Source organism: Calidris pugnax, unplaced genomic scaffold (assembly GCF_001431845.1).
Source record: "Calidris pugnax isolate Ruff unplaced genomic scaffold, ASM143184v1 scaffold5, whole genome shotgun sequence".
Lineage (NCBI taxonomy): Eukaryota > Metazoa > Chordata > Aves > Charadriiformes > Scolopacidae > Calidris > Calidris pugnax.
In genome coordinates this window covers 2,044,636-2,068,705 of record NW_015090814.1, presented here as the reverse complement: position 1 = coordinate 2,068,705, position 24,070 = coordinate 2,044,636, and the positions used below count along the sequence as shown (strand labels likewise).

Sequence of the window (24,070 nt, the reverse complement as noted above, 5' to 3'; positions counted from 1 at the left end):
GCAAAAGCCACGAGAAAGCCTTTCAGCCCCAGAAATTGCAAGGCACAGTTTGAACACCTTCTCTGTCTTCATCTCAATTTCTTATTGGAGAAAGCCATACCCCAACAGAGTTTTGGCCTAAAATGTACTGGAGATTCCCTGCATCCCTCTGTGTGCTTTACCATTGCAAATGTCTTCATATAGTGCCAGGACTCCTGGCAGCAGTATAAAACCCTGAGATGTAAAGAAGAAGAAATATTGTTGTGTTTCTCAGGACCGTAGCTATCGACAGGACAGGAGGAACAGAGGTGAGTGAAGATGGAGGCAAGTGGTCACCTACTTTCTTTCCTTATGCCAAGGAACCCGCCAGCCCCTGGTGCTTCAGGTTGTTTGGGGAAGGCAGTAGTCTCACCGCCTGTTGAAGAGGTTTACATTATCCTCTCTTCAATTTCCAGGGGATGTTACTATGTGCCTGGCAGGACGAGAAGCCAGTAAAAGTATTAAAAATGCAACTTTCCTTAAAACATTCATGCAAAATCTGTATCTACCTAGTCGAATGCCTAAATTACTTTGACTTTCAGGGGATTATATAACTATACATTTTCCATATACAACACTAGTTCAAGGAGATTACCTGGAAGGGCTGTCCATCCAGAGCCCACCATGCGGAAGCATTAATATATTAATAGCACCTGTTGGTATAACTGGGAAACAAAGCTGTAGAAGCTATTCAGTCGAGCGATGCTAGACAAGTTAGGAAATGCATGCAGTATCATTTTGAAACACTTTTAATTACGCAAGTGTTCATAAGGTAATGACAGGGCCATTAAATCCTGGGTACATGTTCATACCACTCTCCCACAGACACCCAGGGACCTGACAAGGGTTCAAGAGCTGTTTTCTGTACACTGTGAGGCTTCAGGTAATCAGAATTGAATTGGGCTTGTTGTCTCAAGACTGTAATTAATTACCAAGAAGAAAAAAAAATCTCTAAAAAAACTTCATTCTTGGTGTTGCCCCATTCACCAAAGGTTCCCAGCCCTTTTGTTAGAATAGAGACACATAAGCAGTAGATCTGAGGTTTGTAACAGCTGTGGGGGTAAATCCCACAGAGCAAAGGTAAGAAGGAGGCGGTGGCTGGTGAGAGAAACTCCAGAAATCTATGCAATAAAAATATTTTCATCCATAACCTTATAATAATAACTGTACTGTTCATCAGGCATTCCAGCCAATAGCTCATGCTCTGTCCCATTGCATCATACACTCGCATCCCACTGGTAATGACTTGTTCTTTGAATTGCAATTAACCTATTTAAGACCAATTAAGAAACAGATCTTGAATAGGCCTGCAGTATTACAGCTCAGTACTCACAGAAGATGACAATGATGTTTTAATTAAATATGGGAGCAAAAGGTCTCAAACTGAAGCTTACAGCTAACTAAGCAGCAGTCATTTGGTTACTGAACAGGCAAGGAGCTTTATGGTCTCCTTCCACATGGTTCAGCCTCCATAGCTCTCGAGTTTGCTTAAGGCTAAATAGCTTTCCTAATCTATTATTGCACAGAAGAAGTCCCTCCCGCCCCCCATTTTCCAGATCGCAGTTTGGTCTGTTTTAACAAACTATGATAATCCCTTGGTTTTTGCAGGGCAAGAGTAGTGCTGATAAAGTGATTTCATTTAGGCAAATTAACTCTCTTAGTTACATGAAAGATTGAACACTGTTATCTTATGCCGGTATGTGCAAAGTCTCATAAGTGCAAAATACACATCAAGGGCCAATTTCACATGAAAAACTCCTGATAGTATAAGAGCTGGTTAATATTTCTGAATTATTAAGTCTGACAGCATAATCATGCTTTTTTGTTGTTTAGGCTGTTGATACCAGATGTTTAATGCACAGTAAAATGTGATAGTGTAATAGGAAGCATTTTAAGGAAGCGCAATTTTGGAAAATGAAGAAACTACTCGGGGTAATTTAAGGCATAAAAACAGATGCTGGAACTTGGAGCTGCTTTAGTTTGGAGTAAAGCTGAAGCTTTCCCTTAGAAAGCTATGGATATTCACCATCATTTGCTTTCTTCTCCTGGATCCAGACCTAGCTGTGGCCAGTTTTGGCCGGGGAGTCAGGTCAAAGTGTCGAGTCTCACAACCACATGGTGTTCAAGGCTTGGCTATAGGCACTGCAAACGTGAAGGAGGGATCACACCCACTGCATTAGGGCTCATCGTTCCACCTCTGCTGGTTATTTAGCACACGATAACCACGGGGCTGAATTAAAAGCTTGATTGCAACACCCTTCCTGGCATACTACTGGATTCCGAGAAAGTCTTGCAGGTATTTCAGCGACACCAGATTTAAATTTGGATGGGTTACCAAGTTGATTATAAAAGTTGGCTGAATTTAGACTGTACGATGTTTTTGTTAGCTACTATAAATTATTAAAAAATACTGCACAACAGCATAAACCAGTATCTATGATTATATATTTATTTTAAATATATTTTTGATAATATATATATGTATAGTCAGTGAGTTGCACATTAAAGACAAGCTTCACATGGAAGCAATAGACAATAATGAATGCTGATCAGTATTTTGGGACTGCTGAGTCTAATAACATAATCACGCATCCCTTCTCCTTGCTGCTTTTTTTGGCACCAGATGTTTAAAGCACAGTAAAATGGAACCTTAATGTTCTCTGTAATTAATGGGTGAAAGCACAGAAGTATATACAGGCGGGCTGCGTTTCTATTAAGATGTTGTCATGTAATTTATGAGAGAAAACAGATGTTCCTTTAAACAATTTTCATTTGATGTGCCTGGAATTCCCCTTGAGAAATGAGAAGTTGTGGGAATTTTTCATGACAAAAAGGAGTAAATTTCGTACTTAAAAAATAATTGTTATCTTACAGAAATTCTACACAGCTGGAGACAGGAAACTTTGTCACAGCCAGAGCCATTCCAGTTTGATTATACACTTCCTTGCATGTTGCAAGAAGTCCAGATCTTAAACAAAGACCTCACAGAGCTCAGCTGAAAGAGAGAGTCTACCTACAGGAGAACTTCAGGTCTCTCCTGATCTCTGGCTATTTAACATGTTGATTTGGGGTTTTTTCTTGTCTTTTTTCTTTTTTTTTTCTTTTTTTTTTCAGAAAGTGACTGCTTCTCATTGCCTCAAGTAAGCTCTGTCAGATCCACTTTGACACCCATCTGAACACAAGTAGTGTTGCGACTGTCTTCAGTGGCTCTGATTTTCAGAGAACAGCTGCTGAGATCTTTCTAATGGCCAGGGCTTTTTTTAAGGTGTCACAACCCAACCACCTAAAAGAGAGCACCCAGATAGGCCTTTGTTCAAATGGGTTTTGGGTCATTAACTTATGGCTCCGAGAATTACAACTTCAAAGCACCTTGCAAGTATTTTTTAGCACAATATCCTTCACAAGTGAAGACATTATTTTCCACCTGTGAAGAAGCATGGCAGAAATGGAAGAACACAGTGAGAAGCTACACAGGTTCAAATCAGAACTCGGGGCTCAAACATCCCATCAAATTCTTGCAGCTTTGCTATTTATCTCACACCAGCTGAAGAGAAATAACCACCCGTGGGTACATGTCTAGTCCATGACAAAGGACATGTTAATTAGCCCACCTCAGCCCGTGATGAAGGAAGGTTAGTAGCTTGGATTGTGCACAGCAATGTTCCTTTTGTCACCGGTCTTCAAATCCCATGTTTAGGCCTCTTAAGCATGATTTGAAAAATTCATAAATAGCTAATCAATCTATCACAGAGTTGTCAGAGTTGGAAGGGACCTTTCAGAGATCTAGTCCAACTCCCCTGCCAAAGCAGGATTGTCCAGAGCACATTGCTCAGGACTGCATCCAGGTGGATCTTGATCTCCAGAGAAGAGGACACCAGAGAAGGGGACTGTATTTGCTATAATTTCCTAAACTGGGAGAAATCTTCCATTGACTTGCTTTCTGATCACTAGTTTCCCCAAGTCTCAAACAGATGTGACGAAAGCCTGCTACCATGTGGTCCAGATTGATAAGCAGGACTGTAGGAAGATACTGATGGTTACTCACTCAGCACTGTTTTCCAGAACAAAACAAAGATTCAGGATCGGATCCTGGGTTTAAGATTGTCCCATTATCTCATTTCAAATTAAAATAAGCTTCCCTAATCTTTCATTGCACAATCTGCTAATATTTTTTGAAAACAGATGTGTAGTAGACAGCTGTTTTGTTTAACAACCAACTGAGAAAACCAGCCTCTGGCTTGTAGTAAATAAACAGATGAAATGTTAGATTTAGAATTGCTTCTTTCAGGAATACCAGCCTCAAAATACCGGCTGGGGCACGGCTACCCATGTCTCTGCTCCTTAGCAATTCATATTCCTCTTCTGGTTGCCGGCACATATGAATGAAAAGCAGAAACCATCCACTCTCCAGTCCACGCATTGTCAGTTTAGCTTATACAAATACAATTAAAAAAAAAAAAAATCAAATTCAGGGAGTTTTGGTACAAAATTGCGCTAATGGGCTACTTGGAAACATGGATTACAACAGGAAGAACAAATAATAGTATCCTCGTTTGAATGAAGAACACCCACCCTTCAAAATCCTACTGACTCACCACTGGATTTCAAGAGGTTTTCCTGCTTCCAGTTATTTAGCCCAGTCTTGTCAGGGTTTCTGAGAATTTTGGTTAATACATCGGGTAAATTCTCTTTTTGACCTTCTCTGGGGGGAAAAATGTAAAAGAAAAATCTATTTCTGTATGGTTTTGTGGATTTGACATTTGTTTCCCTCATCTTTAGTAATCCTGGATCGGTAGAGTATCTGAAACATCATTCCACTATGCCTCCATATGGCCAAGATTAAAAATGAATACAACTACAGCACATCTGTCAAAAGTAACTTACTATTTAATGAGGAATCAGAACTCCAGAAGGAAAAAAAAAAAAAATCTTTGTTCTTTTTTCACAATACAGAGTTATTTCTCCTGGCAGACTGGTCAACTGGGTATTGTTCCCATTAAGTCGTATGACTCCCAAAGTGTAAACGGATTTGAGATGCCCAAAACAGAAAGTATTATTTTCTGAGATTTGTAAACATTTGTATGTGTATATTTATTTGTTAAACATAGGATCTATTTAATACAATAGAGATTCTCACTTGAAAGTTCAAGAGTCCTGGAAATAATTGCTACAGGGCTACTGTATTAAAGAAAATTCTTGAAAAGCATGGAATTTTTTCAAGTGTGTTTCCCTCTTCTTTAAGAAAATATTAAAAAAAAAAAAAAAAAAAGATATCTCACAATAAGCTCCACGCAAATCAATGGGTTATGATAGAAACCCCCCTCAGGAGGAAGGAACACTAAAAATACTTACCCTCAAACCGAAGTCATGATGATTCCGTTGCTTGGAGAAGCACGTCAGTGTAACAGAAGTGTTCTCTGCAGCTTCCCTAACCCCAGCTGTACTTTTCAAGGATACAGATGACTCTGATGATAAGCCAGGCTGGCTCTACAGAGCACTTTGTTCATTCCCCAAAAGATCTGCTGCTCGAGGACTTGGTGTCAAGATGACTTACCTTGCTTTGCTTGCTATGCCCTGGGAGGCTGAAAGAACTCCTGCTCCCAAGAGATTTCATAAGAGATGTGTTTTTTAAAAGTCTGTTTGAAGTCAGGTGTTTTTGTCTGTTTCCTTGCAAGAGGACTGTTCCTGACAGTATTTATTTATTTCCAGAAGGTTTAGGTCAATGTGCCTACTGTATTGATTATACAGGCAGATCCTGACCTCAGTTAGGCTGGAGTAAAGTAAATGAAATCGCTCTAGATTTAAAGCAGTGCAATAAATCTCAGAATAAAGCCCATAGTTTTGTGGTGCGTAAGCTTAGTCATCTCATATTTGCTCAGAGGGATAAATTCTGGAGAACTTTGAGGGTTCTTCAGTGTTGTCATCACACTTTGTGGCACTGCACACATGCTCTACCCTTTGGTTGCGTTATCATTGCCATGGTGTTCATACAGACATGGTCACAAACCACCGTGGAGAGGAACTTTCACAGATGTGAGGAGATGGATTCAGCTTCCCCAGCTCCCATTGATTTTAAAAGCTTTTAAAAATTAGCGTGCCTGAGGGTAAGGCATGTTATCAGGACTGTAGGCAGCATTTGTTTGGAAATGGGTAGCTAAAACACTAACTGTTCTCGACAAATTCCCTTCCCTTTAGCAGAACCTAAATTTAATGATGAATCTCCCTCCCTCAGAAAAACAAACAGACAAACACGTTTGTATGCTAAATGTGAATCTGAGGTGAGAGGATAAATGATTAGTATCAAACTTGATGTCAGGAGGAGGGAGCCAGGCTGTCAGAGCAGCAGTTAAACCAGGTATGAACAAAGGTTGTCGTTAAAGAGCAGATTTTGAATATATTGTTCCAGAGCAAATGATGAGATGAGACAACAGAACAAAGGCATTAAACAAACACTTGTTTCCTGTTCATGTAGGAGCAAGGGGTGAAGAAAAACAACCAGGAGAAACAGAGAGAGGAAAAAACTGAGTGGGAATTTTTGTGAGAAAGAGAGATTGCTGCTGGCAATCACCACAGGTGGGATTCAGCTCCATGTTAAGACACCTTAAACTTGGGCTTCTTTCACAGGGGTTGACATCTGCTTCAGGTGTCCACCTCCCCTCGGTGCTCACTGGAGGGCTTCCCTCCCTGGAGCCCAGAGCTAGTGATGCTAATGCCTGTCTATTTGAGGGTGTTTCCATTGACCATAACGGGATTTTAACTACCTGCCTTATCTGTAGACACATATGTACTCATATTTGCATGTTAAAACACATCTAGGTGTCCTAATCTTGAACATAATAGACCACATTGGAATGGCAGGTAATGACGTGACAGGCGGCAAGCCGAATGTCTGGCAGTGGAAGCCAGGCAAACATGACATTAACCAGAGGAAAGTAGTGGATGGAGAAGGTGGATGCAGCCTTGAAATTGGTTGAAAGTGTGTAGGAACTGTGCCTCCCTTTCTTCCTCCCCACCCCTAAAGTGAGAACACAGTGAATAAACTGGGAGAAAAACCAAATGAAGTAGCCTAAGCTAAGGGAACTGGAAGAGATATTAAATGTTCCTTTATAGATTCCAGTGTGGTTTCAATTTACAGATACAGATCTATTCCAGTTCATATACATATGGACAATCATAGGATCATAGACTGGTTTAGGTTGGAAGGGACCTTAAAGATCGAGTTCCAACCCCCCTGCCCTGGGCAGGGACACCTCCCACCAGACCAGGTTGCTCCAAGCCCCATCCAGCCTGGCCTTGAACCCCTCCAGGGATGGGGCAGCCACAGCTTCTCTGGGCAACCTCTTCCAGTGTCTCACCACCCTCACAGCAAAGAATTTCCTCCTGAGATCTCATCTAAATCTCCCCTCTTTAAATTTAAAACTGTCCCCCTTGTCCTATGGCTCCACTCCCTGATCAAGAGTCCCTCCCCATCTCCCCTGTAGGCCCCTTTAGGGACTGGAGGCCCCCTTTAGGTACTGGAATTACCAGTCAACCCTTGGAAGTATTTGTGCTGATAGATTTTGGGGAACCCTCCTTCCCCGCCTCCCCCTGCAAAGTGTAATATTATTAATATGGAGCAAAAATATAAGTATGGTGTGACTTTCAAAACGTAGTGCTATTCCTACATGTTATTTCTCATTTGCAGCAGTGCCTGTGAGAATAAGGGAATGGTAGGCATTCAGAGGTTGATGATAAACAGAGAGGATAGTCCTCGAGGTTCTTCATTAGTGAAGAATACATCACATTTCCAGATAGCACTTTTGCTGAACATGCTAGGCCATCTGCTCATGAGGCTTTTGGTTTCATTTCAGACACAACTGGCTTCAGCCCATCTCTAGCAGTCAATAAAAAGAAAGTTTCTAAAAAATGAATTACCGTCCCAAAACACAAATCACTTTTTGCAAATGTTGTGATAAAGTTTCTGAGCAATGCAAAGTGGGTTACCATATGTGCAAACCTCTGTGGGCTGGTGAGGAGGGAGACATTCCCATTGTAGTTCTCTGAGGCCATGTATATTTTCATTTTAATATACCAGCATTAAAACCTATATTAATTCTCCTTTTTTGTTAGTCACTATTGAAAAAAGCTTTTGTTTCCTTTAAATATCCAGGTTTAACAATTGCTTTTCTTTTTCAAAGCAGAATGTTAATGTCAGTAATCCTAAGATTAGGCAAATATGTCATATTGCTTGGCATGAATTTTTGGAAGTTTTCTGGTGCAGCTTCCCACTTGAAACAAGACTATCACGGACTCAAGATTAAGTCAGGTGTGACTTTTTCCAGCCAGCTGTGGAAAATCTCCAAGGGTGGGCTAAACTCTGATTTCTCTGGGTAACCTCTTCAATTGCTTCGTTACTTTCCTGGTGATGAATCGTTTCCTAATGACCAACCTGAGCCTCCCAAGCCACAGTCTGAGTTTACTGTTTGCTTTCAATAAAACAATGTAATGCAGAGAGCCAGCAAAGGCTGTAAGAAACTTTTAAATATAAGATAAACTTGATCAACAAAAGTCAGGTAGAACCTAAGGGGACATGGATTCTCTATGCCTGTTGGCACTAAAGTCTGTGTCTTCTGAATGCAGCACTTTATTAATAATCCTGTGGCCACAAGCGTTGCCAACTTGCAAGCCATATCAGAAGGAATCGTCAGAGGAACTCAGTTATCTGCAGCTGAGTAGTTGGTTGCTACTCTTCAAAATGCCACACGTCAAGAAGAGAGACCGCAGAGGTGCTGGGGATGAATGCCCTGCTTGTCACAGGAAGGACAGCAAGGAACCACTGGGTCTGTTGCTGCTGGCTATTAGCAGTAACCTGTTTTAAAAGGCAGGTTTCCTGCGTGCTTTGGCAGACGAAGAACTCGCTGTTTTAAAAGGCTCCCACCAAAAATTTGACATAGGTGATTTAAACTTCCCATATAAGTAATCTGTACATAATTAAAAATGGCATTTGTCGTTCATCAGTGGCCTCCTGACACTGGAAGAGCAGGTGTTTTGTTGACATTTTCGGATCTGGATGGTCTTTGAATTTGAAATTCTCTCTCAGTACAATAACCTGCTGGCTGCCAAGTCGCAGCACGGAGAGCCTTTCGGCAAGGGAGGGGGACAGCACAGGCTGGGCTTTGGAAAGGCACTTGACTTGTTTTGATTGTTTCTGGCATTCTGGAATTTAGTGCCACATTTTGTTGAACCTCTATTACCTTTTAGTCAAAACACATGATATCTGGGCTAGGCAGCTGTTTATGGAGGCATAACATCAAATAAATTAGTAGACTGGTCTGTCTAAGGTGAAGAATTGACGCTCTTGGATCAAGCTGAATGACCTAATGGCTGAAGCATCTTCTCAGGGCTGACGTGGTTACTTCTGTGTGGCACTGTTTGCTAAGATGTGTGATAAATCTTGCATTGCTATTGCCTATGTTGTTGCCATTGTGTCAATAGACAGCAGACCTCATGCTTGAGGGCCACTGATCTGGTACCTTTCAAAAACGCAATGCTTAGAACATGTCTAATGGTCCAGAGCCAAAGATTTAAGGTGGAGCTGAGGCACCCAGTCCCCAGGCAAGAGCAGCTCTGTGCCAAAACATTGGAGACCAAATATGATGCATTTTGGATTCATATGTTCAAAGCTAAGTATGAGTACAAAATGTTTCAAGATGAAGGCTAAGGGACAAGTGTTTAGGATCAGACAGGATCAGACATTTCTAAAAATAATCATCAGGTATTGTACCTGAGCGAGATCTATAAATGCCTATAATTCTTATGGGGGTGGATATTAATAGGGTAATAATAAGGGACAAGTGTTTAGGATCAGACAGGATCTGACATTTCTAAAAATAATCATCAAGTATTATATGAGTGAGATCTATAAATGCCTATAATTCTTATGGGGGTGGATATTAATAGGGTAATAATAATCACAGAGTGGTAGGGGTTGGAAGGGACCTCTGGAGATCATCTAGTCCAGCCCCCCTGCCAAAGCAGGGTCACCAAGAGCTGGCTGGACAGAAATGCATCCAGGCGAGTTTGGAATGTCTCCAGAGAAGAAGACTCCACCACCTCTCTGGGCAGCCTCTTCCAGGGCTTTGCCACCCTCAACGTAAGTAAGTTTTTCATTATGTTCAGACAGAATTGCCTGTGTTCCATTTTGTGCCGGTTGTCCCTTGTCCTGTCACCAGGCACCACTGAGAAGAGCCTGACCCCATCCTCTTGACACTTGCCCCTCAGATACTTATAGGCATTGATGAGGTCCCCTCTCAGTCTTCTCTTCTCCAGGCTAAACAGCCCCAGGTCTCTCAGCCTTTCCTCATCAGAGAGGTGCTGCAGTCCCTTGATCATCTTTGTAATAACTAATAATAACAACTATGTCTATAGTTGCAATAATAAATATTACAGTAAAATCAGGTGTTTGGGAAGGATTGCACCTCCTCATTGTTCCAAGCAGAAGCAAAACTTCCCTCAGAATTAGGAGAAGTCTTATCCTTTACAGAAATCATTCTCTAACCCATTTCTGCAAGAACTTTGCAGCTTACACTACTGCCTTTGATGAGAACTACTGTCTAGAAAACAGGAGTAGGCCACTTGTGATGGCCAGTGTGAAGGCACCTGCTTTTCAGAGCTCTGGGTGATATCTGCAGATGATGTAACCTGGCATAGCTGTATTGAGACGAGAGGGACACATATTCATACCAGATCATGATCGGCCTGATTGTTGTCTCACTCCATTTGCCGTCATCTAGAGCAGGAATATCAATCAGGAAAGGGAAAGTTACTTTTGCAAACACTTTAAAGACAATTAATGAGTTTCATATCTGCAATAACTAGTACTGATTGTTAAACAGTGAATGCGTGGGAGGTACCACAGTTATTCATGTCTTCTGGGCGTACTTTCAGAGTGTCTTTTCTCCAAACCATTCCAGAAGACAAACAGCTCACTTGAAACTCAACAAGTTGCATTGCCAATAAACCACAAATCAAAATCCTTTGTTTTACTGTCAGTTAATATTCTTTTTACAATAAAAGTGAATTGAGATATTTTAATTTTATTTAGTGGTTTGTCACTAGTCTCATTCCCTGAGGTTTTGGTTACAAAAACACTCTGTGGGAAGAAAGATATTATTGTAGTAGAGAAAATATTTCCCTAATATTTGACTTTCTGTAAACTTTTAAGGACAAAATTTTAAGATTGAGAAAAGAAAAAAATACTTAACAATTCCTGCACATATTTTACTGCTTTCAAAGTTGTTGAGACAGAAACTTGTGGAGGTATCAATTTTATTGTAATAGGTGATAGAATAATATCCCATCTTCCAGCTGATGAATAATTACACTATTACACTTTTCTGCTTCATGAAGATTTCCCCTGACTTTGGTAGGAGTTCTAAATGTGAAAGACTTACAGGCTGAAGACCTTGGTGGTGTTTTCAGAGCTGAAATAGTATCTGTTACAAGCACAAAATTTCCACTTGATGCTCCTCACTTTGTCATTGAACTTAAGTAGTCTCTCAATTTGAGTTCAATGAGACCATTCAGGCTCTTAAAGCTATGCATGTGCTTATCTGGTGTCCTGGATGAAGGCCAATTTTTTTCTAAAACATATATATAGTGAAAAATATAACATAATGTTTTAGAGAATGAAATGATTGATAGGGATACTTAAGCAAATAACCTGATATAAACAAATTCTTTAAGCAACCTAATTTTTATTCTCCTCTAAAGTCCAAGCACTGGCTTAGAAATCTAAATGAAAATAGAAGTAAACTTTAATTTTGAGAGAAATTCAAGAAACACAAAATTCATCAGGAATTTGGTGCCATTAATTAGGCTTTTGTTTTACTTTTTTAAAAGTTAAGTGTTATTTACATTGAAAAAATGCATGGAATTCTGAGTATAATTCCAAGATAGTATCACAGAAATGTAATTAGGTGTAACAGAAATGAATACAGAATTCAAGAGCAAATGATCATGCTGTCGTTATGTTTTCAACCAGCCTATGCTATGTAATATAAAATTGTGTCTGAGGTGATAGAGAATTCTATAAGTTATCACAAAAAGCAATAGGAAATACTTATTTTTCAATTAAATGGGACCCTTTTCAAAATAAGGAAGGAAATATGATAATTTATATTCTGAATATATACAAGTTTGAAATTTACAGGGGCCTGCTAAATACATATATCACCTTTTAGTGCTTATGTGTGAATATAATACAAGAGCTTAATGGATGTTGGGATGACACCTCTTTGAAGCTGATGCAACTGGTTACTGACCTTCACAGGTTCTCCTACAGACGTGGGAGCAGTGAAACTTCTATCTATCTGGAGTAAGGGGAATGAAACGAAGCCACAGCCCAAAACACAGCTCATCCAGAAACTTAAACTGGAGAAACTGTGCAGGAGGGTACCGTTAGGTGGAAATACCTGTGCGTTTCTGGAAGCAGAAGCCACCTGTAATGTACAAAAGAGAAACAGTCAGAAACATCAAGCAGAGAGAAAAAGCAGGAAGAAAAAAGTAATGGCTTAGAAGGTTTGGAAATTTGAACAAAGTAAACTCCTCCTTTTAGCCCAAGATGAAAATCAGCTCTTTGCTCTCTGTACAGAAATGGGGTTGCATCAGGGAAATGTCTGATCCAACCCACCTCCATTTTTCCATTTTATATATTTCCTTTCTGCTTTGGGAGTTTCTAAACCACAATGCTGCTCTGTTTTCTCTGTTTTCACCATCTCACTTACAAGTGTGTACATGCTAAGGAACAAATTCTAATTGTTTCACCTCTCAGAGCCAACTCAGTATTTCTGCTTATGAAATACAACATATTGTTCCTCTCCTCTCCTCTCCTCTCCTCTCCTCTCCTCCCTTCCATTCCCTTCCAGAGAGGACACCCAGGAAAGTATCACCTCCCTTCTCATACATTGACCATCTTTGGAGGCCAGCCTGGCTACATGTGTAAAGGGGAACTCCAATGCCTTCCAATATCATGATAAAGTGCCCATGGCCTCAGTTTCCACTTGGCCTGTGACAAACCTGGAAGGTAACTGTGGGCATACGGTGGCTGCATTATGTATTTCCCACTTCCCCTTTTAATGGATCTGTGCTTGCTCCACTCTTTAATTTAGGGAGAAATAAAATAACTTCTGAGGTCTGATTTTAGACCTGCCTGAGCTTCGTCTCTACCCACCCACAGAAGATTTAAGGGAGCAAAATGTCTATTTAGGATGGCGTCCAAAGTACAGACTCTACCCACACCCACCGCCCGATTCCTTTAATCAAAATCACCTCCCATAGGTGTGCCCCATGCACAGCAGGCACACGTTTAGCAACCCCAGTAGCTCTACAGGCCAACTTCAAGCTTTGACAGATTTGCAGCACAAGATTAAAATCATCAGACTGATATAAAGGTATGTCTGCCCCAGGCTTGCCATGACACCTCTGGGGCAAGAATGTGCATGCCCCTCTGAAAGAGCTGAGTGTTGCTCTTTAAATGACAAAGGACTAACTCAGATTTGGTTTACTTTAACAGGGGCAATTGAAAAACAGTGGATCAGGAGCAGATTTATGGGCAAATCAAACGCCTTCATCTCCAGAGTGGGAGCGTGGGTCAGAGAGGGTCACAGACAGGTGGAAGAGAACAACTCCAGATTGTTATCTGCTGGTGGGTGCACTCTGAGATTCAAACCACTTCTGTATTGGCTTGAGATAAAGAGATTCCCCAGGAGAAGAAAGAGCAACCTTAATAAACCCCAGAGACTAAAGGAAAAGAAAGCAGCAGCGTGCAAGTCATCTTGAAGCACATCTGATTTGGTTTTTTTTTAAGAGTCAATGATAAAAAGGCGCTGAGCAATCTCGAGTAGCTTTGATTTAATTGATCGCACATTAACTCTGAACAACTGGCTGCAAAGCCAGTTTTTGGACACTCCATACACTGTTTGAATTTACTGTGCCACGATGTTTGCTTGTGGTTTTTCACATTTAGGCTTAATTCAAATTATTAAGTACAATAAAGTATAAACCCAAATCCTTTAAATAATGACTTTATCATGACATGACTGAGCAGCAAGACCACCTTTATGAAGTAACATCAGGCAAACAAGCAATGCAGTAAGTTAACAAACTCCAGAGACCACAAATTTATCACATTTAAAGGCACGGTTTAAGAGATAGCACTGGTTTATTGATAAACTCTGATCCAGAAGTGGCTAATAAGAAAGGACAGCTGATTGTGCAGGAGTAGAGTTAGTACCTTGGGAATCACTGTCAGCTCTAGTCCAAGACATCAAGATTTAGAAATCCTGTGATTGAGTCATGTTCTTCAAGTCGCATTTCAGGCCTACATGAACTTTTTCTCCTTGAAACCTTATTTGTTAAAGGGGCATTTCTCTTCAGTGTGAATGCAAACACACAAGCATGCATTGAGAACTGGTGTATATCTCCACTTTTTGGCATAAAGAGTGATTTTTGTTGATAATTACCCTGTGGTTTATGGCTAATTAACTTCCGTGTATGCAGTAACTCATAGCATTGCTCTTGAAAAATTCTCTTCTGCACTTTGATCTGTTCAGCGCTGCTCCACCTCTTCTGCTCTTGCCAAGAGAGCTCAGGAGCTGGTGAATGCATCACTGATTTTATTTCAGTTTAGGAAATCTAGTCTCCTTTTTAAATATTTTCTTCTATTTTTTTTTTTAATGTATCTGCTGTATGTGTTTGTCCTGTTTTGCAGTGGTTAGAATTCCTGACATAAATACTTAATCATTTAGGACAAAACTCCAGCCAGTAATTTTCTTTGGTTTGTAATTGTATATTTCCTGTGTTTCTCTATGTGGGGTTTCAGAAATGTCCGTGGGTGGATTCCCAGTTGCATTGAAGCCAGTAGTGTTGTTACGCTTGATGACAAACCTGTCTGGATTTTACTGTCTCCCTTTCACTGCTTCTACTGTCCAACCATTTGGCTTATACAATATTCTTACATGACAGTCCATCAATAATACAGTTGCTAATAGTTTTAGGATTTTTCATCTGCGATCTTCAGTCATTCATTCTTGGGTAACTGTGTACTTTTAAGACTTTATCTTGAACTGCATCTGTTTGCAAACCAGGATATTTCACCCCATTATTGGTTCATCCTTTCAATGGAGAAGACTGCAAGAGCTGAATTTTTTACTTTCCCTTCTCATCCTCTCCTCTCTTCCAATTTCTGCTAGAGCAATGTTCAGTACTCCAGAGAAATGAAAGCTCTCCAGATGTTGTTTGTATACATACACCTGCCAGTTAATGAGTTAATATATGATGCTTGTTTTCATAGTAGTACAAACACTCTTTAGTTGCCCTAAATATTTGTGCTAGCAAAGACTGTGCTACTCCTAAGGCAAATAGAACTGAATTATAGCAATGAAAAGTAAAAAGTACATTTTGCAGGTTACAAAGTCAGCTATTAAAAAGTTAGGAAATCCCAGAATGGTGGGCCTTTAAAGAAGGCAAGTATAACATAGTTCCATTTATTTTTCATCAGAACTTTGCCAAAATCTGTCTGTATATTCTGTCTATAATGCCACAGAATATGGCATACTTCAAAATTTTGTGATGTTCTTCAGGGCATACAGCTGAGTATCTTACTATATTGCAAATGTAAATTTCTTTATGGTACACAAGCATTAATATTTTCATAGATACTCACCAATAGGGCAGCTAAATGCTGGTGTTTTTTCATGCTGAGAGTACTTTAGGTGTTGAAAGGCCAAGTCCTGAATACACCACTGTTTCTTACATCTAGATATCTATAGATATGGATCTCTTTTGAATGGGTTAGCACTTTGGCAAATCAGACCTCAAGTGGAGCCCGCAGGGTAGGTTTAGACTGGACATTAGGAAACAATTCTTCACAGAGAGAGTGGTCGGGCATTGGAACAGGCTGCCCAGGGAGGTGGTTGAGTCCCCATCCCTGGCTGTGTTTAAGGGACATTTAGATGTGGTGTTGGGGGATATGGTGTAGGGGAGAACTTTAGAGTAGGGTAGACGGTTGGACTCGATGATCCCGAGGGTCTCTTCCAGCCTAGATGACTGTGTGATTCTGTGATTCTGTGAAAATGAGGCTATCAGATAATCAGCTTATGTGCAGTATGATGGTATACGATTTATCACAGAAAGCAACGGAATGTAACTCTTAAGGAGAGTAGTTAATTTAGCCAGGACAGCCATTGCTCTTGCTGTCCCCTCCTTGCCTCACCAGGTTTCCAGCTACAGGAAAGAAGTGGGAGCTCCCCATCCTCTTTGTCTACATAGTCTTGATTTTTCTGTAAAGCTTTAAATTGCTTCCTTATAGATATGTGTATATATCGAAATTTTCTCATTAAAAATTCAGAGTGAAAATGTGAAAATTCTCCCACGTAGCATCATACTAGCATTCCTTTGAACATCACCAGGGCTGAAAACCTTCATGCTGGAGCACAGCCCCCTTTGATTTAACTCCCAGAATAGATGTCTCATTTTCCCATAGCCCATCTTAGACTGCCAGCCCATTTCCTTGCACAAGCTAATGACGGTGTGGCTTCAGCACAAGTTGAATCGATGGCTAATCTGGTGGCATGCTATTTCTTCTTCTCCTTTATCTTAGACTGCCAGCCCATTTCCTTGCACATGTGGCTTCAGCACGAGTTGAATCAATGGCTAATCTGGTGGCATGCTATTCCTTCTTCTCCTTCGGTGAGTGAGTTTTTTTCTGACAGATTAGGAAGTAACCAGTTCTCATTGTGACCACAGGATAGTTACATACAACAGAAGGGAAATGACAGGATTGCATGACTCGTGGCGCAGATAGCATTAAGGAGAATCATGACCATATCTCTTGAGGCTCTTTGCAGTTGTACCATCATAGTCAAAATAAAACTGCAGCCAAGAAGATGTAGCCTCTTCTGTTGGTCCTTTCTTCTCTTGATCCTTTTGCCCATTGCTTTTATGCTTTCCCAGTGTTAATTTTTTATCCACATCCCTTTCTTCTTTCCCACTGAGACCCAGCCTGCAAACTGTAGGAGTCATCTCAGTGTTTTGACCTCAGACCTCTTGGCTTCTCCTCTCCCATACTGTTATTCCCACACATTTCCAGTTCTACCTCTCTTCTTGGATTTCACCTTTGAGTCATATCACAATTCTACATCTTAATCTCTATGCTGAGGTGTGTCAGTTCTGCTACGGTCACAGAATCATGGAATGATATAGGGTTGGAAGGGATGTCTGGAGATCAACTAGTCCAACACCCCTGCCAAAACAGGTCCACCCAGATCAGGTTGCACAGGAACGTGTCCAGGCGGGTTTTGAACATCTCCAAAGAGGGAGACTCCAGCACCTCTCTGGGCAGCCTGTTCCAGTGCTCTACCACCCTCAAAGTAAAGAAGTTCCTCCTCATAGACACATAGAATTATAGAATCATTAGAGTTGGAAGGGACCTTAAAATTCATCGAGTCCAACCCCCCTGCCATGGGCAGGGACACCGCCCACCAAACCAGGTTGCTCAAAGCCCCATCCAGCCTGGCCTTGAACCCCTCCAGGGATGGGGCAACCTCTTCCAGTGCCTCACCACCATCACAGGAAAGAATTTCTTCCTGAGATCTAATCTAAATCTCCCCTCTTCCAATTTAAAACCATTACCCCTTGTCCTGTCACTCTACTTCCTGACAAAGAGTCCCTCCCCATCTCTCCTGTAGGCTCCCTTCAGATATTGGAAGGCTGCTATAAGGTCTCCTGTGATCCTTCTCTTCTCCAGGCTGAACAACCCCAACTCTCTCAGCCTATCTTCATAGGAGAGGTGCTCCAGCTCTCTGAGCATCATGTTTAGATGGAACTTCTTATGTTCAAGGTTTTGCCCATTACCTCTTGTCCTGTCACTGGGCACCACTGAAAAAAGACTGGCCCCATCCTCTTGACACCCACCCTTTAAGTATTTATAGGTGTTGATCAGATCCCCCCTCAGTCTTCTCTTCTCCAGACTAAACAGACCCAAGTCCCTTAGCCTTTCCTCATCAGAGAGATGTTCTAGTCCCCTCGTCATCTTTGTAGCCCTAAAAATCCCTAAAACTCCTCCTCAAAATCTTTCCTATTCTTACTCTCCTCTTTTTCTCTCCTTTTGTTTGGCTCCCAGATTTCATCTTGCTCATTCATCCCCAGTTTCCACTCATCTGTTCCTAATCCTCTCTTCTACTTCCCCCCTTGGCTCCCGTTCATGATCTCTTTGCCTATTCAGTTTCCCATCTCTACCAGCCAACCCCACCACCCCAGCCCCTGGAGATCTCTCAGCTTCTTTATTTTCCCTGACATGTGAGTCCATGTGTTGGTACACGTAACAGGTATGTGTTTCACATGTCAGTCCACACGACAGTGGGAAGAGGGACTATGAAATTTGAAGTGCAGGGGCAGATGAGTGGGACTTCTCTCCCCTCTCAGCGTGGGGTCTTGCTCAGAGCTCAGGCTGATCGGCCGTGATTGACAGAGGAGGTCACGGGAGAGAGGTTACGGCGCTGTGTTACAAAAGCATTACAGGCAGATCGATCTGTTCTTGAAGGAGGGAACACAAAGTGAGAATCAAATGTATTAGTCCAGTGTGTGTCACTCCAGCGAGTGAGATTTGAGAGGTCTGTAGCCTTTCCGTCCTGGGCTTAAATCACTGCACTTCCCTTTGCCTGTATTCCAGCAGGAAGGGAGACGGAGAGCAGCGAACAAAAAGGCTTTTAGTTTGGTTGCCCTGAATTCAGCCTGATCTCTATTAGCTCAGAGCTTCACTTGCAGCGAAAAACAGCTGCTGAGCTAAGAGCTGGAAGCAGACCCAGTTCCGGTGGCATCTTCATGGAATTAAGCTCCAGAGGTCCAGGGGGTCATTAGAGTGTACAAAACCTCTCTTCTTGCGGGGCTTATAACCTAAATAAATTTGGACAGATTATCTTTGACACAGAGGTTAATTTGTTGACCCCGTTTCAAAGTCTGACGCCACTGCTGTTTCTCAAAATCACTGAAAAATATTTCCACGGGTATTTTTCCTCAGCACTGTTCAGAAAAAAAAATACATAGATTGGTTTTGGTTGAAATATTTTATGCATATTTGAACTGAAGGCAAGAATGGCCTTGCAGTATTGCAACTGCAAAGGTTACAGCAGAATAAAGCTACGAGCTGTTGAAAATAGTGTCCAGTTTTGGGCCCCCTACCATAAAAAAGACATTGAGGTGCTGGAGCGGGTCCAGAGAAGGGTGACAAAGCTGGTGAGGGGTCTGGAGAATAAGTCTTATGAGGAGAGGCTGAGGGAGCTGGGGTTATTCAGCCTGGAGAAGAGGAGGCTGAGGGGAGACCTTATTGCTCTCTACAACTACCTGAAAGGAGGGTGTAGAGAGGTGGGGGTCGGTCTCTTTTCTCAAGTCACAGGCGACAGGACGAGAGGAAATGGCCTCAAGTTGCGCCAGGGGAGGTTCAGGCTGGATATTAGGAAAAATTTTTTCACTGAAAGGGTTCTCAGGCATTGGAATGGGCTGCCCAGGGAGGTGGTTGAGGCACCATCCCTGGAGGTGTTCAAAAGACGGGTTGATGTAGTGCTGGGAGGTATGGTTTAGTGATGGTGATGCTCCTTGTTTGTTGTGTGGGTGTCTATTTTTGTCAGTTAGGGTGACGGTTGGACAAGATGATCTTTAAGGTCCCTTCCAACCTAGAAGATTCTGTGATTCTGTGAAAATAGCCTTAGAATGAGTAGCGCTGGGCAGGTGGAAAAATAAGCCTTGTTCCTGTTGTCACTTATAACACGTACCTCACTGGTGTTTCAGGGATGAGGAATCTGCTCTTATCTAAGAAAGATTCTGTGATTCTGTGAAAATAGCCTTAGAATGAGTAGCGCTGGGCAGGTGGAAAAATAAGCCTTGTTCCTGTTGTCACTTATAACACGTACCTCACTGGTGTTTCAGGGATGAGGAATCTGCTCTTATCTAAGACTGGGAGTTTAAATCCTTGTGCACACGAAAGCTCCCCAGTAGAACAGGCACTTGTCCATGTGCTGCATATAGCAAAATCACACTGTGATGTGTAACATAGAGTACAGATTGCAGTATATACTGTTCGAAGTTTATTTTGAGTCTTCTGCATTTTCATAAGACAAAAAAATATGATCTATATCATCTTACAACATTGGCAGTATGAAACATACACACAGTATGCATTTTGAACTGTAGCATATGTACAGAATGTTCACAATTTAAACAGGGGAAATGTAGCTGAGCATCCATCATCTATCTATCTATCTATCTATCTAGGCTTTCTACCATGGTATTAGGAACCTCTCTGAAATCTTTGGTGTTTTCCAGCTGAAAAGCCCTACAAGCTCATTTTATGAGTTCTCCATGCCTTTCCCCCAACCCACTATATATATATATGTATGTATATATATATCTGCAAGTGCCTTCTCTGCTCTCCAGCCTGCAGTTGTTCCTAGCAGCTTTCTAAGCATACGAACTGCACTTGAAGAAATTTGCCCGGGAGCCAATACTACTGTCATGGAACAATCGCAATGACACCCCACCAGTAAGGAAAACAACTGGAAATGGTTGTGTCCAGCTGGAGAGCAACGTTAGCCTTTTCCAAGCATAACAGCAATCGCATTCTCTCTCCTCACTTCTGACCGTGCTGTGGCAAGAGCTCCAGAAAGGTCTCACAGCAGCTTGACACTGAAAATCCCTCCAATTCTTAGGAGAGTCATTTTTCAACATAAGACCGTGTCACTATGAGATTAGGCTTGGACCTCCCGAATTTCCTCTTTCAGGAAACAGCTATGTTAAAGGAGGCAGTTCAGCCTCCCCTCCTTTCCCCAGTTAGCTGAGATGCCAAGATGTGCAGATACATCTATTATAATTCTATCTCTGTATGTTATATGCAAGCACCATCCAGCTGGATCCGAATTGAGATATTTCACACCACATATAAGACACCAAACCTCAACAGGTTTGGGCTTCAAACTCTTTGAGGTTCCTTTACTACTGGAGGAGAAAGTAATCCATCCTTTTGGGCTTTTTGAAGCGTTGCCACATAAGAGTAGACAGCACTCAGGGTCCATAGGACCTTTAAGATCGTATTCCCTGTATTTTAAAACAAACCAGCTTTGCTTGTGGTCTAGTGTTTTTTGGTGGTTTGTGTTTTTTTTTTTTTTAATCTGCAATTGATCCGAGACAGTAATTTTCAGAAAATATGAAAAAACACAAACTAAAAAAAAAAACTTGTTGTAACCCTCTTCACACCCTCTGCCAGAACTTCAGTGATATTCATGATGTTCTGGTGGTTTGAATCTGGATGAGGGCTTATTCTAGCTGCCGTAGCTATTTCATTGTATATGAACAGTTATTTCTCACTATCCTGAAGTGAAACACTAACATTTTCACAGCAGAGGCCACTTGTAAAATGAGTAATATTTTACGCTGTGCAATGTCTTACAGTGCGATGCTTTTGAGTCCTAAATTACTCCTTTTCCAAGAATTAACAGGACTGGTAGCTAAGAAACCCCTCGGGATTCCCAAGCTGGGGATTTCAAATGCAGTTCTCTGCAAAAAGCCTGAGACAGCTATGAGTAAAACATCAGTTTCTTTTATGGTTTCCCTCCCGTGCATCGTATTGCACAATAAGGGTGTCTGGTCTTTTGATCCCAGGAGGAACAGCTCATGGTTTTAAGCACTAGTGTCCAGATTCTGAGACACTTTAATGCGAGACACACTAACCAGATCTTCTCTGATTAACACAATGGCATTCTTGAGTATTTCACTCAAATCAACAGGAATGTTTGAAGAAGCAGACGCACGGAGCTGCCAACTTCAAACCCCCAGATGTGAGTCAGGCCTCTAAAAATGATGAGGTCTGCGAAAGTCAGGAAGCTTTTTTATCTGCTAATTCTCTACAATTCAGAGGAAAGGAGCAATTCAGAAAACTGAGTGTGGTACAACTTGTTTCCAAGCTGAAAGGAATACACAAACCACCAAATATTGTGAAACACGCAATTCATAACACTGCACGCAGCCGAGAATGGGGAAGGTACGTGAGCTTCTGTCTGTCAGCGTTCAACCAAACCACGATTCCAGAAGCTGAAGTGTCTTACTCCATCCTTCAGTGTGAATTTGACATCTTGAACATCTTGTCTTGAACAGCATCTTGCATCACAGCAATGTTTCTGAGCGTACCTTGTACCCAAAGGCAGGGGAGCTATAAGGGATGTTGTTGCTCTGGTTGTTTTGCAGCAATGTTTCTGAGCGTACCTTGTACCCAAGGGTAGGGAAGCTATAAGGGATGTTTGGTTGTTTTTTTAGCCCCCTGCCCTGCCAGGCAGTGCCAAGCCCCCTGGACCTCTGTCCCACTCCACCCCATCCTGCTTCCTCAAGCTGGGCATCTCTCCATGGCCTTGGTTTTGCTTTCTCACCTCCTTCTCCCTTGTCCTTCTCTGTAACCCCTTCTGAGGGGTCTAGAGAACAAGTCATACGAGGAGAGGCTGAGGGAACTGGGCATCTTTTGTTTGGAGAAGAGGAGGCTGAGGGGAGACCTCGTTGCCCTCTACAATACCTGAAAGGAGGTTGTGTTAGAGAGGTGGGTGTTGGCCTCGTCTCCCAAGTGATAGGGCCTCTTCTCCCAAGTGATAATGACAGGACCAGAGGGAATGGTCTGAAGTTGGGGCAGGGGAGGTTTAAATTGGATATCAGGAAGAATTACTTTACTGAGAGGGTGGTCAGGCACTGGAACAGCCTGCCCAGGGAGGTGGTGGAGTCACCATCCCTGGAGGTATTTAAGAAACGTGTAGACGTGGCACTTCAGGAAGAAATTTTTTACTATGAGGGTGGTGAGACACTGGAACAGGTTGCCCAGGGAAGTTGTGGATGCCCCATCCCTGGAAGTGTTCAAGGCCAGGCTGGATGTGGCCTTGAGCAACCTGCTCTAGCGGGAGGTGTCCCTGCCCAGGGCAGGGGGGTTGGAACTAGATGATCTTTGAGGTCCCTTCCAACCCTAACCATTCTATGATTCTATGATTCAGTTGGACTCGACGATCTCAAAGGTCCCTTCCAACCATGAAGGTTCTGTGATGCTGGAACGCACCAGAGGCCCTTCCAACCATGAAGATTCTGTGATGCTGGAACACGCCAGAGAGGCTGGCACAGCATGGTGGGAGGACTGGACCTGGCTTCTCCTCATGGGGCACCGTGTCAAGAGCCAACCTCCACTGTTCACGTCTCATTTATCTCAGGTGAAGTTTTACGAGGGTGGGAGGAGGGGGGTGTGTTGCTGTCTTGCTTTTTAAGGAGGGGGGACACACCGAGTGCTCATACCAAAACCAAGCAGAGGCCAAAGGGCTGCTGGAGCTGCTACCTGCCCAAACCCAACACCCTCTGCACCAGGGAGGATGGGTCCTCGGAGGGGCACCCAGCCCTTCCCGGAGGGCTGGAGGCCATGGGAGGACGGGGGCAGCTTCCCAGCGCGGTGGGGTGACCCCCGGGACCCCCTTCCCCTCTCTCCGTCCTGGGACTTTTCCTCCGCATCACAGCTTTTCCCCCGCAAAGCCCGAAGGCCGGGGCTTCCCCTCCGTTGCCGGGGAGGCCGCGGGGGCGACCCTCCCCGCGCCCAGCGCTCCCCGGGGAGGAGCCGGCCGGGTCCGCAGCGGGCCCGCTCGCCAAGTCCGGCTGGGAGCAGCCAAACCCAGCCCCCTCGGGCTCGGGGGTGGGCGGGGAGGGCCGGCCGGGCGCCTTCTCTTGCAGGGAGCGGGAGGAACGGGCGAACCTTTCCTCCCCTCCGAGCGGCGGAGGCACCACCACCGGCCGCCGAGGCGGGCTCCGCCGGTATGGGCCCCGAAGCGCTGCAGCTCGGCCCCTACGGAGGGGCGGCCGCCGCCGCTTTGCTCCTCTGGGCCGTCTGCCTGCTCTGCAGGAGGAAAAGGTACCGGGGGGGAAGGAGAGGGGGTTCGGCGGGGCGGGGGGCGGCCGCCGCCACCGCATTCCTTCACGGCGGCGCCGGGGGGAGGGGGGGGGGGGGGTG

General features: G+C 43.0%; 1 protein-coding gene across 1 annotated transcript in view; it reads left to right on the top strand.

Annotated features, from left to right (window-relative positions):
• The first annotated feature begins 23,796 nt into the window (after nt 1–23,796).
• The window catches only part of LOC106886582 (25-hydroxycholesterol 7-alpha-hydroxylase), a 154,630-nt gene continuing 154,356 nt past the window's right edge, over nt 23,797–24,070 (top strand). The window contains exon 1 of the mRNA XM_014939648.1: nt 23,797–23,971. Coding sequence (XP_014795134.1) covers nt 23,877–23,971 — 95 coding nt within the window. The 5' untranslated portion in view covers nt 23,797–23,876. The remainder of the gene's footprint in view (nt 23,972–24,070) is intronic.